Genomic DNA, 20,618 nt, shown 5'->3' on the forward strand with positions numbered 1-20,618 from the left:
ACTCAGACTCCACCTTCACAGGCTGGGAGGCTTGTAGGTGCTTCCAGAGAGAAGACATTTTATCCCGTGTCACACCAGTATCAGAAGGTGCGTCAATTCTGAGACATAAAATGCAATCCTGATGGCATAGTCTACAGATCCCAATAAAATCTAGATTCCTCTTCTATTCTCAAGGTATGTTGGCTCCCACGACCGTGGTGCAGCCGTATACAGAAGTGCACACGTCCATCCTATCGTGTAAAGGCTTCAGACTGAGTCTGTGAATGGGAGCACCCAGTTCTGATGATGACCATAATGGCATTCCCTTAAGACCAAGCCAAGCGTTGCATAAGTACCTTGTTAAGAACGCAGGTTGTAAAAGTCTGAATTGTTAGAGAACTTGCTTCTCGTCCCTGGTATGTTGATGTCATTTTAACATTCGAACGGTGAAGGAAAGGAAACCTACCTTAAGTGTTTCCTAACTATGAAACCGCGGATCCACCTCTGGATGATCAATACCGGTGAGTTATGAGCCAGGATTTCATTGATCCTTGAAATTATATGCTTGATATTTTTTATTTCATCTTCATAGGTTGTGCCCTGCACGAGGAAATTTTATCCAGTAAATTTTATATTTCGTTAGAGCATTTCCCAGAGATATCTAAGTAAATTAATAAAACATTCATCAAACTCTCATCAGCATAATAGTTAAACAGTAAATAATACTTTAGTATTAAAATATAAACATTATTATTTTAGAATAATTTTAATTTTCTGTACAATATACAAGGTTCATGATAGCATCCTCCCTAATCTGGAAACACACATGAAGTTGTCACCCTAGTAATCTTCCTCTCAGAAAAGTACCGGTATGAACCGGTGCCTGATTTAACCTGAGGGTGGCTTGTGCTATGCTCTGTAAAGAAGGGGCTGCCTGTGGGATTCCTGAAAGTGGTGCAGCTCCTCTGAACTGTGCACCTCGGCTGTGCTGTTGAACACTCTCCTTTGGAAGCGCACAGTGTCTTCTTGTAGATCTCCAGACTTTGGGGTCACCGGCTCGCTCTGTCTCACTGACTGCTGACTAGTTAGAAATATGGTCACTTTTACTCCTGTACATTAGAAATAAAATCTTTACATTGCTTTAAGGCACTGTTGGGTGGCAACCCTGTTCCTAAGGAGATGAGAACAAATGCCTACCCATACAGGAGTGAAAACTCAAATGTCCAACTGAGGAAACCATTGAGGTTACTGGGGTTATTTACAGGAGTGTGGACATGAGGTTACTTATGGGGACGGGGATGAGTCTAAGGCAGCGGCATCACCAGTCCTACATCCCAGCATGGGTGACAGATTCCAAAAGCTAGAAGCATGGAGCTCGTGTGATGGCATACAGCAGCTGAACAGATCAGAGCTTGTCTTCCAGGTAGCGCCACTGGTCTGGGTCTCTCTTCAGGCACTGTGGCTGTGGCTGGTAGGGCTCCTCAGCAGTCCTCACTGCTGGCATAGCCTCGGGGAAGGCTAGGCCTGTGCATCTACTGGGTTTCTTTCAGGGACTTCCTGAGTTTTACTGTGCTTCTTTTTTAAACCCAATGAGCCTTAACCAGCTCCCTAGAAGAAAACTCTTACACAATGGACCTAATTCTAAGAACTATCCGTCCTGAATCATTCAGAATACACTTTTCTAAGCTTTATCCTTCCCCACAAGTCAGAAAGCATTGGAGAATTCATTACAGATCACTGAGGTTTTTTTTTTTTTTTAAATTTGGCCACAGTTTACTTTCTTCTAAAACAGATGAAAATGAACAAGCCACTCTTAAGTGAACTGTGAATTCATTCTTATCCCTTCCTCTGAGCCACCACACATGGTCTTGTCAAAGCAGAGATCCCACGGTGCCCATCTGAGCAGAGAGCTTGGTGCGTTGTACAGTTCTCTGACCCCACTGAAGGGCAGCATCAGATTGCTTGGCATGCAACATCTATTCTTCATCATCTAGAGGGTTCCTCACTACTCCCTCTTTCCTAGCTTTGGCCTTCCAAATAACCACTCTAAGTCTGCCAAAAATCCCTCCTCTTAATCCCCATGCACTACTGAGACTCAAGTTTCACAGCTTTCTGCAGATGTCTCAGTGCTCAAGTGTGGTTGAGCGACTGTCTCAGGTCTTAATCTTCTGGAGTCAGCTCCTTTTTGATGTGGATCTAATCATCATCTAAGCACCATACTATGACTCGTCCATTACACACTGAGTCTCAAGCTTTGCCTAACCCCGGTGTCTTAACTGGGTTTACTACTACCGTGACGTAATACCATCTGCTTACATCCTCATATCAGCTTATCATAGAAGGAAGTCAGGACAGGAGCTCAAACAGGGCAGGGTGCTGCATGCTGGCTTGTTCCTCATGGTTTATTCAACCGGCTTTCTTATAGAAACCTTGTCCACCTACCCAGGGATAGTCCAATCCACAATGTACTGGGCCCTCCCACAACAACTGCTAATTAAGACTACAGGTTGGTTTTACAGAGGCATTTTTCACAACTGAAGCTCCTTCTTCTCCAGTGAGTTGACACAAAACTAGCTAGCAAACCCAGCAACCACAAAACGACTCATTGCAGAAAAGCATTCTTTTTCTGACCACTGCTTTATACAAATTTCCGGGATCCCCCTTATGTTTACCTTAGACTTGATACAGATCTTCCATATTCCACAATTTACCTACAGATAATGTGCTGAATTGTTTGGTCCCCCTGATCTACTATAACAAGATGTTTTTGAGCCAAACATATTCTTTCTTTGCCCTGTTCATATGAACTTTGGACTGCCCTTGATTTGAGTCAGGACATAGTCTCTGAGAGTGCTTCTTGAGGTACTCTCAGAATGGGACATTCTCCCATCTACGGTCATCCCACTTTCATCTTACCTTCTTGTGCTAAGCTCTAAATCCAAACCCTCTGCCATCCCCTCAGACCTCTGCAGAGCATAGGGTCACCACTTCCTGTGCACCATAACAGTCCTCTCTAGGACAGCAACCCTCTTCCAAAAAACAGATCTGCTAACCAAATCCTAATTTTGTTTGTGATCAGGCAAGCTTCTATCACAATGCATTAGTCTGTCTTTACTTCATAGCTGAACAGTTCTTCATTTACGTAGACAGACATTGGTAAATCTTCAGGATTACCACTGGCACTTGGACATCAAATGGCTGCAGCATTACTAACTAATCTGTTTCTTAGGCCCTCAAGTTTGATTGGACATTGCCAATCAATATATTCTTGTCCCACTCAATTTTCTCTTTCATCTTTCCTGCCTCTCCCTCTTTGACCTGACCCCCATACTTTCACCACTCCACACTGACCTATTTACTTCTTTTAAAAATGTATATGAATTGTTGGTATGTATGTGATCATGAATGCCGTTCATGTGTTTGAAATCAGAAGAAACATTGGGTATTGGTCCTCAGCTTCCGATTTGTTTTGAGACCATCTCTTCTGTTATCCACTACTGCATGCACTAGACCAGGCACATGAGCTTGCAGGGACTCTCCAGACCCTGCTTCTCACCTCAACATAGGTGCACAAGGATTGCAGACATTCACTGACAGGCTTTTAAATTTGTTCTGGAGGTTAAAACCAAGGGTATCATGTTGTACGAAAAGCACTTTACCCACTAAGCGAGCTCCCCAGCCCTCTCTTCCGTTTGGAGACAAGAGTCTCTCTATAACCCAAGGTAGCCATACATTTCTCAGCCTCTTACCTCTGCCTCCTGAATGCAGGGATTACAGCCACAAGGCACTGGGATCCAATCTTTATCTCAGTTCTTTTAATGAGCTGAGATGGCATTATAATCTACTTCTACTCTTCTCAGTCTGAACCATGGTTATTCTTCTTCTACAAACTTCAGACAGGTAAGGGTTTCTTTTTATTTATTTATTTTTTACTCCCTTGCTAAATTCTGATGTTCATCTTCATTGCTACATCTCTCTGCCTTCCATATGCAAATTATCCTCACAACTACACTTCCTGTCAGGAATCACCTCTTAAATTGCAGCCTATAAAATGAACTTCCAGCTCCACTTCTCCACTTATATATTAAAAGCTGAGCCCATTATCCTCCTTCTTCAACCAATGCATACCTCATTCTGTGATGTCTTTAAGGACATTAAAAGCATTCTTCATCATGTCAACTAAGTTAATAATATTTCATCCCTTCCCATCCAGGGATTTTAAAGGATCTCTGCTCTATTCTACCAATGAATCAAATAAGACTTTATACACTAATGAGCAAACTTTGGTAATAACTCCTCTCTTCTGCCCTACCACTCTGATAGAAAAAAAAATAGTAATTGGGAACCATTAAACTAGGACAGTTCTGGTACTTTGAATTCCCAAGAGAATAAAGCAAAGCCCATCATAAACAATAAAATTAATTAGAAACTACCAATCAGAATCAGCCACCTAGCCTCTAACTGGGACCTTCTCACTTCAATCAAAATTGTTTTCTTTGTCTTGTTCCATAACCACTTCATAAAATGGCTCTCTTTCCCCAGACAGAGTGCTGGCTGCTTGCACTCTGATGCTTCTCTGATATGTGAATCAGAAAATGTTTATACAAACTCATTAAATTTTAAATGTGTAAGTCTTTTGTCTTCTTTTATAAGGTCATTTCTTTAGCACACGGAATGACTCCTCTGGAATGTAAAACTCTTAAATATTTCCCTAGAATTTTACAAATGAAGTCCTGTCTCCTTGTCTTACATTTAATATTTTACTACTGTGTTGTTGACATGTTCAAACATGTCCTCTAACCTCCAACAACACTAAACCACTTTTTGCCACTCCAATTTGTCAACCTCTTTCAACACCTCTGTGTCTGCAAATGCCTCCTCCTGTCTCAATTGCTCAGTAACAATGCCAACACTCCTATTTGCCCAGAGATTTCTTACATTAACAAAAGAATCTTAAGTATAAATGCTTATGCTTTCTTTTTATTTTAAACCAGAATTGAACAGTTTGAATATTTTTTAATCTCATAGACTTTGCTCAGTATTCATGATATTTTCAACCATTCTTCTCTCCCCTTACCCCCTTCATTCCCTTATTCTTGTTGCTTTTCCATCTGGGACAGTCTTCCTCTATAGCTTCACCCCGGTCTGTAACTCACTATAGAACCATGTGATTTGAACTCATAGACTTCCCAGTACTAGCCTGTCTGTATAAGCCACCAGACCTAGCTTTTACATTCGTTCTTTATTGCATTTATGGAGTTTGCATTAATTTCTCTGTACTGTTTTGAACTGTTTATAGATATCCTAGGTTTTGACTCTATTTTGTAGTCTTTTTTCTTTCCTCAATATTTACACAGAGTAACTGAGTAACACTTAAACTTCCCAAAGTCTTTGGACAATTACCTTGTAGAATGCCAACAATCATGACATTGGTGACTTATCCAAATGCCCAGACCTCTGATATCTAAGCAAGTGGAATCATTCTTTTTCCAAAGAAAAGCCATGTACTGCTATCGGTGGAGCTCTGGCTGTATAAAAGCTGGATGGCTTGAATGCCAACCCAACTTTTACCAGCTCTTTGATCTGGGCTAAATAAGCTATGTATCCATTTCTGTGGTGCTGTCTCACTGGGCTGTTGATAAATGTGTTTGGAGAAGTCACTGCAGCCATCCAAACAAGGTTTCCTCCTAAAAGTTTTATAGCATTAAATAAAGTGACAGTGATGCAGCCTTTTTACATTTTCTGAATACATTATTATATCCATCACAAAATTAACAGGAAAAGAGGCGTTGAGTAAGGAGTTTACTCAGTAATGTAATGAAATGAAAACCTTAGCTAAAAAAATTATTGCTTAGTCTAATTAGAGGAATTGTAATAAAATCTGGACAAAGAACGTATACTTTAAAGCATAAATATTAAAAATCAATAAGATATGTAGCACAATAATGATCAAATGTTTATCTTAATAGAAGGCAGAGCTGTAGAGGTTAGTGTTAATGCTGCCATAAAGTACAGAGAAGCATTTCAAGAGAGAATAATAAGGCGTTGTCATATGACTCAGATGCAATCTACTTTACATGTTGACAATAGGAAAGCTTTAAAAGCTAATTCTAAAAGTGCATGCTATTCAAATGGCATAAAATTCTAAGATGGAATCATTTTTCAATCAATTTCTTATTCTAAGTAGCTTCTGCAGTTCTTACAATTTTTATTCTACCTGTGCATCTCGTCTATAAGGTCTGTCATTTCTTTTTCCATTTGTGAGTATTTTTTAATCAGAATTTCCTAATATGGTTCATTGCTTCTTGGGATATTTGAAAAAACTAAAACATAATAATATAATCATGTGTTGTTTCAAATAAACTAAAACCACACGTATTTTATCATTTTATGCCTTTGAAAGGCATATTGTTTTGATGAGTATATTCATAACACAAAATGGTTTACATATATGTGAATTCTCTACATTTTCAAGAATTTTGTAGCATAAATTAGTATTTCTAACGTTCTCATGGTGACCACTTTTATGCTGGCTGGCTCTGTTCTATTAAGCACTGTAGAACGAGGACAGAGAACAAAAATAACCCAATTCACAGAAGGTCCAGTATTAGGAAGAACATGGACTGTGGTGGGCTATAGGGATTTTGTTCTCTTGATAATATGCTTTTACACACATAGCTAACACAGCATTTCCAGATGCCCATCTAGGTTGGTACAGACATATTATCACATTGTAAGGGTGAATCAGCTTGTCGAACCATTCCCACACTGAGGTCTGGTAATTTCCATTGGGAAAGTTGCTGTGGCTTGGGTGGGGGGGGGTGGCTTGTCTTCAAAGATCCATGTATTGAAGGTTTTGTTCCTGACATACCACAGGAGGTGAAGGTTAAAAGCTGGTGCCTACTAGGGGTCTTCAAATCCTTGCACTGACCACAGACAGGACAGAGTAGCTCTGAGCAGATTGCTGCAAAGCCTTAGTCTGGCTTATACAGGGCTCTCCCCTTTTCATTCTGAGTGTAACCTTCATGTCTATGTGTGTCACTGTGGAGAAACTGTTCAAAATATTCATTAGGCATTTATTTTTGAAAGACTTAATCTTTTATTTCTCTGATATAAATTCTGAGGTGAGCAACTTATGTGCTATGTGATCACCCCATGACCAACTTTAAAAGAGACTAGCAAAATCCTTCCCAGAGATTTCTCTGTATTCTTATCAGAATTTAGTGATAGTAATTTTTTATTGGCTATTCATTCTTTAAGAACAGAGTATCACTATTGCTTTAACTTGTATTTGAAAATAAACAGACACAGAACAAATGAAAAGACAACGTTATTTAACTTGTATCTCCCAGATGGCGGATGGCTAATATACACTCCATTTGCTGCCTGTGCCCCCGTTTCGATGAGACGCCACTGATGACTCTGCCCACTGTTTAACAGTTGTGCTTTGGCTGTTCAGCTTTGAAAGCTGAACATTTTTCATTGATCCTAAGCCTGGATCAAATATTGCTATCAGTGAGGTGAATTGTTATCTTCCCTCTTTTTAGTTGTTCAATGCCTAACCCCACTACTAAGAATGTGTAAAGAAAGAACTGAGGAAATTCTCTGACTGGACGGAATCTGCAAATATATATGTTAATGGCATTTAGAGACAGGACGACTGAGAAGGATTGTTTCAGAATGTCTCTGCCCTCTTGAATATATTAGAAACACACATCTATTATGGGATCAATGAGTCAATGGTTTGTCTATGGAATGGCTTTGCTACTCTAAGTTGAGTTCTTTAGAACATGCTCTTAGAGCTCTTAGAACATGCTGTCATGATGATACCTCTCTCCGGTTTGTACAGCACTGGGAGGACCTCGCCATGCTAACTTAAACTCCACTAAGCCTAGGTATAATGTACCCTGGACAAGGTTTTCCTGAGAATTACCACAGGGTCTGACCCTAGGGAGCTTACTTATCAGAATGCCAGTGAGAGGAGATAAGAGAGCCTTTAGGAGCCATTGCCTCATTACTGTGCTTACACGACTCATGTGGCTAGTCTGGGAAGGATTCGAGTGGAACACTCCTCAGTCCTACGTTTTTACTACAAAAGAAGAAAGCCTGGCTCCTGAGCCTCAATGCCTCCTGTCTGTGAAGTTATCATGCTCTCCTCTGTCATGTAAGTCACCTGACTTTATCAGGGCTGAAGCAAGGGCACCATCTGTATCTGTAAAACATACAGTTTTGAAGCTGAATGCTAATAGGAAAATGCAGACTGGGTCATTGTGACATCTCAGACGGTGTGTGAAAAGGTATTGGAAGAAGGAACTAGACTAACATCTTCATACACTGACCAAAATTTCATCAGGGATGTAAACACACCTGCAGGCTTTATGGAATACAGACTTAAGGGAAAGGAGCTGGGCATCACAAGGCACAGGAACACTCTGCCATTGCTGTGTTTAGCCATTGACATCATGCATACTTTGAGAAGGGAAAATGACTTGAAGATAGTGTGTAATCAAAGGGGAGACAAAGCAGAAAGGCTGGGTGGAATCTCTATCTCCTTCCTGTCTGAGAGTGAAAGCAGTACCATTACAGAAGAAACCAGGGTCTGCTCTAAGAACCATCTCTTTCTATCCTGGACTAGCATTGTAGGTCAAGCTGCCCTTGAAGTCACAGAGATCCTCCTGCCTCTGCCTCCCAAGTGCTGGGAGTTGCATGGTAACTTCACATCCAGCTAGAAATCAGCTCTTGCTCCTAATAAAAGGATCATTAAACTTGTCTCTCCCATCATAGTGCAAAACCCTAGAGGCAGAACAGTTTTAAAGGGCAGGACTATGACTTTCCCAAAGAGCTGACTACTCAGTTACCTTAAGACTTCTCTCAAATCAAATCAGAGAGTTCCTGGCAGGCCAAAACCATGGCTCCAGTGTCTGTGCCTTCTTCACTGGACAGAGCTGTAAGTCTAGTGACAACCTGTAAGTCAACCTGTTAATGTTCAGGTTGTACTGTTGATATGGGCACACAGAGTTTAAGAGAAAGAGACATGTGGATATCCTCTTACGTTTCCAAGGATGTCCCAGTTAACCTAGATGAGACTTGATCTGAAAGGAAGAGACTCAGGATTTTGGATTTGGGGGTTAATTTTTGGACTACTAAGTTGAAATAAATGTATTTTCATGTAAAGGCATAACAAAGGGTAGAGACAAATGTTATGGCTTGAATATATCCTCCAAATTCCCCATATTAGAAACAATCCACACCTTTGTATGTTATTGTCCTGCTAAAGGCACTGATTTGGGCCATAAGTGGATTTTGAGTGCTTTGCATACATGAATGGATTAACTGGTTAAAGAGGGAGTAGCTTTGTTATAAAACTAAGCTCTCTCTGCCACCACTCACCCTGTGATGAACACTGTTACAAACCCTTGAGGAGTGTTTTGGTGGTGGTGGTTGTTGTTGTTGTTTTTGCTGTTATTGTTGCTGTTCTTTGTTCATATTGAGTGACTATAAATTTTATTATAGCTTCATTTTGTAGCTGGCATATAGAAATAACTGAATTTCACATATTTATCTACTATACGAGGACCTGCTTATCTTGCTAACAAGTTATAAGATATCTTGTATGTATTCCTGGATATCCCACATAGGTGGTTATTTCAGCAAAGTAGATCTCTGTGTCCACTTGCTCATAAGCATCTGTTTTTCTTTGCTATAATACTGACCAGCAGTATTATGTTAAAAATAAAAATGGACTTTCCTGGATTCCAAACTGTGAAGAAATGAGATCAACCTGGTAAAACTAATAAACTCTCATCTCTAAAGAACAAAATCTCACAAAGAAACAAACGAACAACAATGCAATTATTACTGAATAACTACATGGATATACTTGTATATTCATTGCTATTCATTTTGAAAATAAGAACAATAGATTTTTCAATACTTATCATTCTTGCACTCATTATCTGTGAAAGAAGTATTAGCTGTTTTCCAAGATGCATCATCTCTTCTTTGGTATTTACAGAACGTTGATTTCTGTTTAACAAGAACACGTGTCTACTTGAAAACATTTCTCTGAGTGGGCCCTGCACCTCGCATGGGCAGCACAGTAAAGCTATGCCTGGTGGAGGTGAGCCAGTTGAGGGTCAGAGTACAGGAGAGCTGAATACCTAACCTGGCCTCCTCATTGGCTGCAGCATCTGGGAGAGCTGGCCCTGCACCTGTCCTGGGCAACACAGTATAGCTCGCCCTAATGGTGAAGGCAAGAGTGAGCCAGCCCTGATGGTGTGAAAGCAGTGAGCAGGAGAGCTGTCCCCTTCCCTCATAGGCTACAGCACTTGGAAAGGAGGACCCTGTGCCTTGAATGGGCAATACAGTAGAGCTGGCTCTAGAGGCATGGGTGTGTCAGTGTGGGTGAGCTGGCCCTAAGAGCCTGAGAACAAGAAAGCTATCCTTGCCTCCTGTCAAGGAGGCATTGGAATTCCTAGGCAGAGCAGTGCTACAGAGCTAAGCATGGTGTTGTGTTTAAGGGAGAGCTGATCAGCTAACGCGCCCAGCTACCATCTAAGTCCAGATCCATGGTTCTAATTTGGCCCACCCCAAAATCTCTACCATCTGAGAAAGGCTGGGATGAGTGAAAGAGCCAATCTTGATGATCCAAAGCTGCAGGCTCTCCATGGCACAGGGCAGCAACAGGATAACAGGAGGAGTCCCTGTGAGGATCCTATATTGATGATGTCACAAAAGCCAGAGACCTCAAACCAGACCAATGACTCGTTGCAATGAATACTTGCAAGTGAAGATGTTTGGACAGAGTGATATACTAAGAGACACACTGTGACATACTACAGCTTCCTTGATGAAATGTTTTTCTGTAGTGTGTGTGTGTGTGTGTGTGTGTGTGTGTGTGTGTGTGTGTGTGTGTGTGTGTGTTTTGTGGGGGACTTGCAAGAGTGAAGAACAGATATGAGGGTAAAAGAGATGAACGAAACTGGGTTGCATGATATGAAACTCACAAAGAATCAATAAAAAATACATTTCTCCCTCTACATACTCTCTGGTAATGGTAGCCACTGGAGCCCTTTCCCTTAAAGTCTGCAGAAATCAGCCAGGGAAGACATTTTCAGGAGGTGCTGTTTCCCTAACACCAAGCTGGCAGTCTTAGCAGACATGAGCTTTTGCACATCACCATTGCCTCAGTCTTGCTCAGCACATGGCTGGACATGAAGAAACTCATTGCACATCACAGGAAATGGATAATAACAAAAGCCAGCAATGTGGGAGCTCACTCCATGAGTGAGAATAGAATGAGATAGGATCATTTTCCATGCCTGAATTCTTTGTTACACTTAAACAATAAAAAATCTTAATTGGCTTATTATTACAGGAAAACAAAATGCAATCCTAAGTGATACATCAGTTCTTTGGCTAGATAACCTCTGTATTTATGAAGATAAGAGGCAGATGTAAATAGATGACAGATGATATAGATGGATAGATAATAGATGATTGATTCATATATACATACATCATAGACCCATAGATACATACATAGGAAAATAGAAAATAGGTACATATCATGGCAGACCAGCAGATGATAGGCAGATAGATAGATAATAGTTTATCAATGGATGGTAGATAGATGATGGTAATGATGATGATGAGTAGAAAATTAGGCAGACAGATATAGATAAAATGTCAACATAAATTATTTTAGATTTCTAAAAGTACTTTGATCTCACATAATAAAAAATCCACTTTTTAAATTCAAGATTAAAAATTTTGCAACTTTATCAAAGAAAATGTTTAGAATTAATTTATGGCACAATTAAAAGTAATTAACACCTACCTATTTTATTAAGTTAAGGGCAAAACTTCCAACTCTACTCCTGGATTACTTCCTGTGTAACATGCATATACTTCCCTCTGCACACTCATGCAGTCCTCATTTAGAACTAGAAACTCTTAAAAGTTCCAGTTCCAATAAGGTTCATTGTTTCTAATTTTCACATTACTCTGTATTCACTATATAACAATGATATGCTCTGAAATAATTATTCCAAACACTACTCAGTAAATATCTCCTCAGACGCATGTGCATTCCTCCTTGAGTGTATTCTGCTGTCTTTCTATGATCAGCTAGTGATGAAGAACACTGGCTTTGCAGTGCCGCCCACTCATGGGAAGAGCTCAAGACACTCTGGCATATCTCATTCTGTTCCATTCATACAGTCTGTGCTGCTTCTTCTGAGTCTAGAGCTCAGGGCTTGCTCCATGTGTGCTGTCTTCAGTTCAGACTTTCTTCAAAGAATTTTGTCGCTTCTACTGTATTTTTTCTTCAACCATTCCAGACATTCTGATTATTATAGCCCTATCTTCCCCCTCCCCTACTAGGTTGCTCCTTCCAATAAGACTCAACATATTCATAACTTTGTGCTGTCTTGCTTTGCTTTGCACTGCTCTGGTTCCAACAGGGTCATCTGTGTGACTATGAAGTTAGAATTTTCCCATAGAGCCTGTTGGCCTCTCAGTGGTGTTTCAGTGAACCCAAGAACTCTCCATCCCTGACTGCAACAGTAGCCAATAGTTCAACAGGGAGGGAGTACCCTAGTAATCCTTCCCTGATATATTACTGACTACAAAATGCTTTTCTTTTCCAACTAGTACCATATTTCTTAAATTGTAATTTTTTTTGTTAAGTCAAAGCATTTTCCTTCATGCATTCTATTTAAAATAATTAAGGCTTGACCTTCCCTCTCTGTAGATGTCTGGGGAGGCATTCTATAGTGGCAATCACACTGCCCACTGCCCTTTCATCCCTGACACCTGCAAGCTGGAGAGCTTCTCAACCTGAAAAACGCTTCACATCCACCTGCTTTGCAACACAACCTCAGTGCTCATTTTTTCTACCCTATGGAAACTTTTTACATATTGTTTTAAAAATTATTTTCCCTATGGAAAGTGATAGTAAGTTCTATGTGTCTGCCTTTCTTCTCTCTTCTCAAGATCAGTTCCCTTCACCCTCACTAGTTGCAGTGCATTCTACATAAAAATGAGAATGTGCTTCAAGGGATTCTTGTTATCTCAGTCTCTATCGATTTCTCTGCTGTCCTCAGAGTGTTTAGGTTCAACTATGACATTCAAGCAAATGGCTGGGTTCACAGCACAAGCTTGGAACTTTCTCTCCAAAGTTTAGCTCTTCATTTCCAAGCTTATATAATCTCTCACAATCAAAATAAAAAGGGTCAAATTTATATTTCCAATGAAATGTTACATATAGCCATTTTATTTTATGCCAATCACCCAGGTTCAACACATTAGAAATCTGTTTCCTTAATTCTCCTCCCACATTCTAGTGTTAAAAGATCATTAAATCTTTGCACTATTGTGATATGATGTTGGCTGAAAAACTCTGGAAAAGAGAGAGACTTGAATTCACGGGTCTTACTCTTTACATGTTGTTTTCTTCTCTAAAGGCAAAGCCTTTTCATGTTAAAGGATATGCTGAGGACTGAATACATCTTTTCAGAAAGGTCTTCCCATCTATCAGAGTCTAACTTTCCAAGCCATTCATCTTCTTAGTTCCTTCCTTTTACCTTCCTTTCCCTTCTCCATCCCTTCCTCCTCTCCAGAAAAGACTGGATTTTCTCTAACGAACGATGGTAATGCCATTCATGTCCAGTACACACAGTGTGAGAGACGGTCATATCTGCAGCCAGTAGAAATGTAAGAGCTCACTGTACTGAGAAGCTTAAGCTCTTCATCCTGCTGTCCCCCTCCTGACTTTTTCTTACCTTCTGGAAGTAACCTCAGCCACGTTGACCATCACATACACTGCCACAAGGCAGAACCTAAGTGATCTTTTTGCCTTTAGGATGTAGTTTAAGACACTAGGCTTAAATGCTGCCTCACTGTTTCTTTTATACAATTATTGCAAAATAATTACCAAATCCCAAAATGTATTCAACTAACATTGCAAACACATGCGGTTATAATATTCAAGGACCACAGGCAGTTCCAGGACAGCCCTGCAGCTTGGCACTCAGTCTTCTCAGTAATGGTGCCCATATGGCCCTCGCTTGGTCACTGTCCACATTAATCCTTATTTTCCTCAGATTCCCTCATAAATGTAACCATGTAACACACGATTACTCTTGGTCGATGACAAATTGTATATGTTGTAAAGGTCTCATGAGGTCACATCAGCTGTGTCCCAACTGACTTTCCTTGTTCAAGAGAGTTCAGTGGAGTTTTGACAGTGATAGAGTCACTAGTCATCCAACAAAATACACTCTACTGCAGCTGATGTGGACTCACACTATGTATACCACTGTACAGCTATGTGGACTCACACATGCATATCCCATGCACTGTACATCTGATGTGGGCTCACTCTCCTGTATATCCCATGTACTGTACAGCTGATGTGGGCTCACTCTCATGCATATCCCATGCACTGTACAGCTGATGTGGGCTCACTCTCATGCATATCCCATGCACTGTACAGCTGATGTGGGCTCACTCTCATGCATATCCCATGCACTGTACATCTGATGTAGGCTCATACTAATGCATGTAACATGTACTGTACAGCTGATGTGGGCTCACTCTCCTGTATATCCCATGCACTGTACAGCTGATGTGGGCTCACTCTCATGCATATCCCATGCACTGTACAGCTGATGTGGGCTCATACTTATGCATGTGACATGTACTGTACAGCTGATGTGGGCTCACTCTCATGTATATCCCATGCACTGTACAGCTGATGTGGGCTCATACTTATGCATGTAACATGCACTGTACAGTTGTGGGCTCACTCTCATGCATATCCCATGTACTGTACAGCTGATGTGGGCTCACTCTCATGTATGTACAGCTGATGTGGGCTCACTCTCATGTATATCCCATGCACTGTACAGCTGATGTGGGCTCATACTAATGCATGTAACATATACTGTACATCTGATGTGGGCTCACTCTCCTGTATATCCCATGCACTGTACAGCTGATGTGGGCTCATACTTATGCATGTAACATGCACTGTACAGTTGATGTGGGCTCACTCTCCTGTATATCCCATGCACTGCACAGTTGATGTGAGCTCATACTTATGCATGTAACATGCACTGTATAGTTGATGTGGGCTCACTCTCATGTATATCCCATGCACTGCACAGTTGATGTGAGCTCAGACTTATGCATGTAACATGCACTGTATAGTTGATGTGGGCTCATACTTATGCATGTAATATGCACTGTACAGCTGATGTGGGCTCACACTCATTCATACCACATCTGAAAATACTTCTCTGCAAATCCATGTTCAGACTCAGTCCTGGGTTTAATTGATTATATTTTCTAACAGCTGCAGTGTCAAGCCTTCCTTCTTATTCTTATCTACTATAAAACTCAAGTGCTATAATGAATCTTTATCTTTTAACATCTGTCCAATAATGTGTAACCTCAGGTTACACATTTTCCTAAGAACTTTCCTATGTCATGTCAAAAATGCTTGGTTATGCCAGCATCACTAATTCAATTCAATCACAAGTAATTATTTAGCATTCTCCCAATAATAATGTAAATTATATTTTATGCCATTTCAGAAATAAAGAATAATTTCCACAAAAATAAACATATATAAAAATAAATACCTTTCAGCTACAAATGTATTTAAACACTACTTGATCTTATGATTGACATGTTTCTTTAAGAGGCATGCAAGCTTTTATAAATTATCAGCTATAAAGTCATTGCTAATGTTTTTACCAATGGATATTTTTAAAAGATACAGATCAAAACTATTAAACAGATTACATATTCAAGTATAGAATTTTGAGCCAAACATCTGTGTCTGTGAGCTGATTGTGAAACAAACGCTCATGGAGTGAGTTACCTTTATCGGTGCTGGGCAAATGTTAAAGAATAGACTTTGGCTGAACGTTTTAAATCTCTCTGGAAGATGCCAGTTCTGAATGATTTCTTCATCGGATATCACGTGGTGGTCCAGAGCTTTTAGAGGCCAGATACTATTGACAAGAACATGCCTGTAGCCTTTCTTCAGGCTCACCGGGCAGTCAAACATGGTCAGGCCTACGAGGTTTACACAACCAGACAATACACAGATGTTCTTCAGTTTGGCAAACCCATTGTCATGCAGATAGAGGAGTTTGAGGTTCTTGAGTCCATTCCAAAATGTCCTATCTGGAAGAGTCTTTATCTGAAACAAAATTTAAAATATGTATCATTCATAAAAACTCCATAGAAAAAGATGGTGAAACATTTAATATAATCTAAAATCCAGTGTTTTGTAAATGGTGCATGCCTAATAAATAACCAAACCCAGAATCTCCAAAACTCAAAAAACAAACAAAAGGCTGTAAACACATGATACCCTGGGCGTTTGGGACTAAACTTCAAGTGCTAGCACAGTGAGTGTACAGATGCACTCATGGGTATGTACAGACAGAGGTCTCTCAGGGAGAAGTCCTAGTACAACTCCAAGTGGGGCTCCTCATAAAATTTAAGAACTTGGACATATTACTCATGCACACTGTGTACTGAAGGTGTAAGATATGGGGTTGGAGACATGACTCTGTGATTAAGAATTCCTGCTCCCCTTCCAGAGGACCCAGAACACTGGCCAGTTTACAACTACCAGTAACTACAGGGGATCCACCACCACTTCCGGCCTCCATGGACTCCTGCGCTCACATACACAAACAGTCACAGACACACAATATACAGGTTAATAGAAACAAAATAAATCTTTATAATAACTTTAAAAGAAGTGACAGCTGAGAGAAGGCTCTGTGGTCAAGAATGCTCACTGTTCCTCCAATGCTTGGGTTCAGTTCTCAGAATCCATGTGGGATGGATTACAACCATATTAACTTCAGCTAGAGAGAGTCCACTGTGGATACCTACACATTTGACACAGACAGGAGAGACTCTGTACATCCATAATTGAAAGTGAAGTAAAGCACAATATAGCATGTGCTTTTACAGAATTCCACTTAAAACTTTAGATTACATGTTATGTCTTGTTTCTATGCACTTATTTTGCACAAACTTTTAAGCTTTTCTTTATATTCTCAGTAGATGGAAATCTTGGTGGTTTCAGAGAGGCTGGGCTTTTGTTTTGTTTGTTTGTTTGTTTGTTTTGATTTGATTCAGTCTGGTGTTTCCTCCCTCTCCTCCATTTTAAAATGCTAATGTATATCCTGTGCCATTATGTGTTGCAAGTATGTGACCTTTTTGACTTTGATTTTACAGGAGGATTACAGTTGAGAAAGTGCATGAGTCTCAGAAGAGACTTTGAACTTTGGACTTTTAAGCAGCATTGAGACAGTGATTGACTATGGGACTTTTGAAGTTGGGTTGATGATACAGTTACAAGGCAGTAAGGGGCAGGGAGAGGAATGTGATGGATTAAAGGGAAATGGCCCTTATAGGCCCATAGGGAGGGCCACTATTAGGAGGTGTGGCCTTGTTGAAGTAGATTTGGTTTTGTTGAAGCACATGTGTCACTAAGAAGTGGGCTTTGAGGTTTCAGATGTTCAAGTCATGCCAGGTATGGCTCACTGTCTCTTCCTGTTGCCTTGCTGATCTGAATGTAGAACTCTCAGCTCCCTTCCCACAACCATGTCTACCCTGCTTCCCACTATGATGATAATGGATTAAACCTCTGAATTGTAAGCCAGCTTCAATTAAAAGTTTTTCTTTATAAGAGGTATTCAGTCATGTTGTCTCTTCACAGCAAAAAAAATCCTAGTATACCTAGAAATAGAAAAACTATTAAGACAGGAAGAGAGTTGTAGACTTACACTGTAAGTTCACTGGCATACAGATAGTGGTTAGTGCTTACCTGGTTTCCATGGAGATCAAGTTTGATGAGCTTTTTGCAGCCCTGCAGTGGCTGAATGTCAGTGACAAAGTTGTTAGAGAAGATGCAGACCCTCAGAGAGATGCAGGACTGCAGGTTCTCCACGGACTTCAGGTGAAGGCCATTATACTTCACAAAAACAAAGTCTTTCTGATCTTCTACTATATTTTCATTATAATGACTCCACTCCTCATGGCTGGTAAGCTCCTTTGTGATTGTTCCATGAAACATCTAGGAAAGATTTAGATTTACATTTAAGGAGGTGGGGGAAAAAAGGACTGAAAGCCTGAGGGCCAGCAGAAAGAATGGAAACAGGTGACCGGGGGGTAGGAGGTGGGGGGACCCTCTAGAACGTACCAGAGACCTCGGAGGTGAGAGACTCCCAGGACTCAAAGGGAGGGACCTTAGATGAAATGCCCTACAGTGGGGGGAGGGAACTCGTCGAGCCCACATCCAGTAGAAAGACAGGGCATCGAGTGAGGGATGGGGTTGCGATCTCACAGTCAAAAACTCTTGACCCAGAATTGTTCCTATCTGAAAGAACTGCAGGGACAATGATGGAGAAGAGCTGAGGAAAAGGAGGTCCAGTTACAGGCTCAAATTGGGATCCAGCTCAAGAGGAGGCTCCAAGGCCTGACACTATTACTGAGGCTATGGTGTGCTCACAAAAAGGGGCCTATCACGACTGCCCTCTGAAAGACCCAACAAACAGCTGAAAGAGTCAGCTGATATTTGCACCCAACCAATGGGCAGAAGCTGGTGACCACTGTGGTTGAATTAGGGAAAAGCTGGAGGAAGCTGAGGAGGAGGGCAACCCAATAGGAAGACCAGCAGTCTCAACTAACCTGGACCACCAAGATCTCTTAGACACTGAGCCACCAACCAGGTAGCTGATATGAAGCCTACAACACATATACAGCAGAGGACTGCCGGGCCTGGACTCAGAAGATTCACCTAACCCTCAAGAGACTGGAGGTCCCAGGGAGTGGAGAGGTCTGTTGCAGTGGAGGTGGGGGTGTGGGGACAGCCTCTTGGAGATGGGGGGAGGAGGAATGGGAGGTGGAACAGTCAGAGGGTGGATAGGGAGGGGGATAAAGTCTTAACTGTAAAAAAGTTAAATAATAATAACTAATAATTAATCATCATCACCATCACCATCATCACCACCACCACCACCACCACCACCACCACCACCACCACCACCACCACCACCATCATCATCATCATCATCATCATCATCATCATCATCATCAGAGAATGACTCTGGAGCTGAAGACATGGTTCAGCACTTCAAATCACTTGCTACTCTTCCAGAAGACCTAACTTTGGTTCCCAGCACCACGGTGGCAGCTCAGACTTCCTGTAACTCTCACTCCAGGGCTTCTGATACCCTCTTTGTGACTCTAAGCACAGCCATATTCACATGACATGTGCACATGGACAAAAACATACACAGATACACATAAGCTTTAAAGACATAAATATTTCAAATTATTCTTTCAAATTTTAGAAATCCACCAAAACGAGACATATTTGCTAATACAATTATATATTTTATAATCTTAAACAATTTTATATCAAAATAAAAACAGTGCTTAATTTTCTTAGAATCATCTATTCTACCATTTCTTAAATGTCTAACACTGAAAAAAAATGCCACTGTCCTTGCAAATATATTAATTGGTAACAAGACAAAACATTATTGTCCACAGAATAAAGAACATACAATTTATAAAATAATCATTTCTACATAAGGCATCAATCAAGGGATAATCAAAAACTACAACCTAAGTGTAGCATATACATCACTGCCCTGGTTTAAAGTCAATGTTAATAAAAAGCACTATAAAGTGCTAATTGGTTGAGAAAAGTCCAGCCTTTGTGGAAGAGGCTGGAAAACATAGCCAAGGGAAGTGCAGGCACAGTGAAGGTCACCCACACAGACTAAAGAAAGGCACCCATCTTTAAAGTCTGCCTTTAATGTTCTACTTGTCTGGAAACTAGTGTTAAGGGTTATAAAAACTTTAGAGCTTGAATCTAAAACTTTTAGATTCATGTTTTATTATATAACCTTTTATGGTACCTTCCATATCTGTGAGCTCTCCTCACTCTGGGGCATACATTTTCAGACTTCATAGAAGGCGGTTAAACAATATCTTAAGTAGGCGGGTCCATAACCATAAATGCTCTACCCTGTTAGAAGACCAGTTAGAGACAGGGTCTTTTCATCAGGAAGTGTATGAGTACTACGACAGAGATAATCCCATATTACAAATGAAAAGTCACAAACCTGGAGCTAACACATCAAGTTCTGTAGACTGTGAAATGCAGGTGCACCCACATTGTATCTCATTTGCTTTAAGCACACAACTACGGAATCTTCTCCTTGGGTTTTCCTTCCAATGACCTAGTTTTTTTTTTTTTTTTTTTTTTTTACCTTTTGGTGTAAAGTTTTATTTATTTTACATGAAGATAACGACTACAAGCACCATGTACACAACAGGCAAACATGGCATGTTTCAGAAGAGAAAATACGTGTACTTTTATTTGGAGTTAACAACTGTTCCACAAGGAATAGCAGAGTAAGAGTCATACAATAAGTGTGCCAATTTACTATGATCATTTGACTTAATTTTAAATATTTTCATACTATATACTTTGATCAGATTTCTTTTCCTCTACCAACACAATGCTTCCCATACTCCATCAACTTCATCTTCCCTCAAATAACAAAACAAAACAACAACAACAACAACAACAA

General features: G+C 40.4%; 1 protein-coding gene across 1 annotated transcript in view; it reads right to left on the bottom strand.

The window, feature by feature from the left end:
- Nucleotides 1-20,618, bottom strand: part of Lrriq3 (leucine rich repeats and IQ motif containing 3) — a 93,136-nt gene that overhangs the window by 68,790 nt on the left and 3,728 nt on the right. Inside the window, exons 2-4 of the mRNA XM_032897117.1 lie at nucleotides 17,840-18,088; nucleotides 15,869-16,192; nucleotides 446-579 (exon numbers count right to left, since the gene is read on the bottom strand). Of these exons, the coding sequence (XP_032753008.1) occupies nucleotides 446-579; nucleotides 15,869-16,192; nucleotides 17,840-18,088 (707 nt within the window). The remainder of the gene's footprint in view (nucleotides 1-445; nucleotides 580-15,868; nucleotides 16,193-17,839; nucleotides 18,089-20,618) is intronic.

Source organism: Rattus rattus, chromosome 3 (genome assembly GCF_011064425.1).
Source record: "Rattus rattus isolate New Zealand chromosome 3, Rrattus_CSIRO_v1, whole genome shotgun sequence".
Lineage (NCBI taxonomy): Eukaryota > Metazoa > Chordata > Mammalia > Rodentia > Muridae > Rattus > Rattus rattus.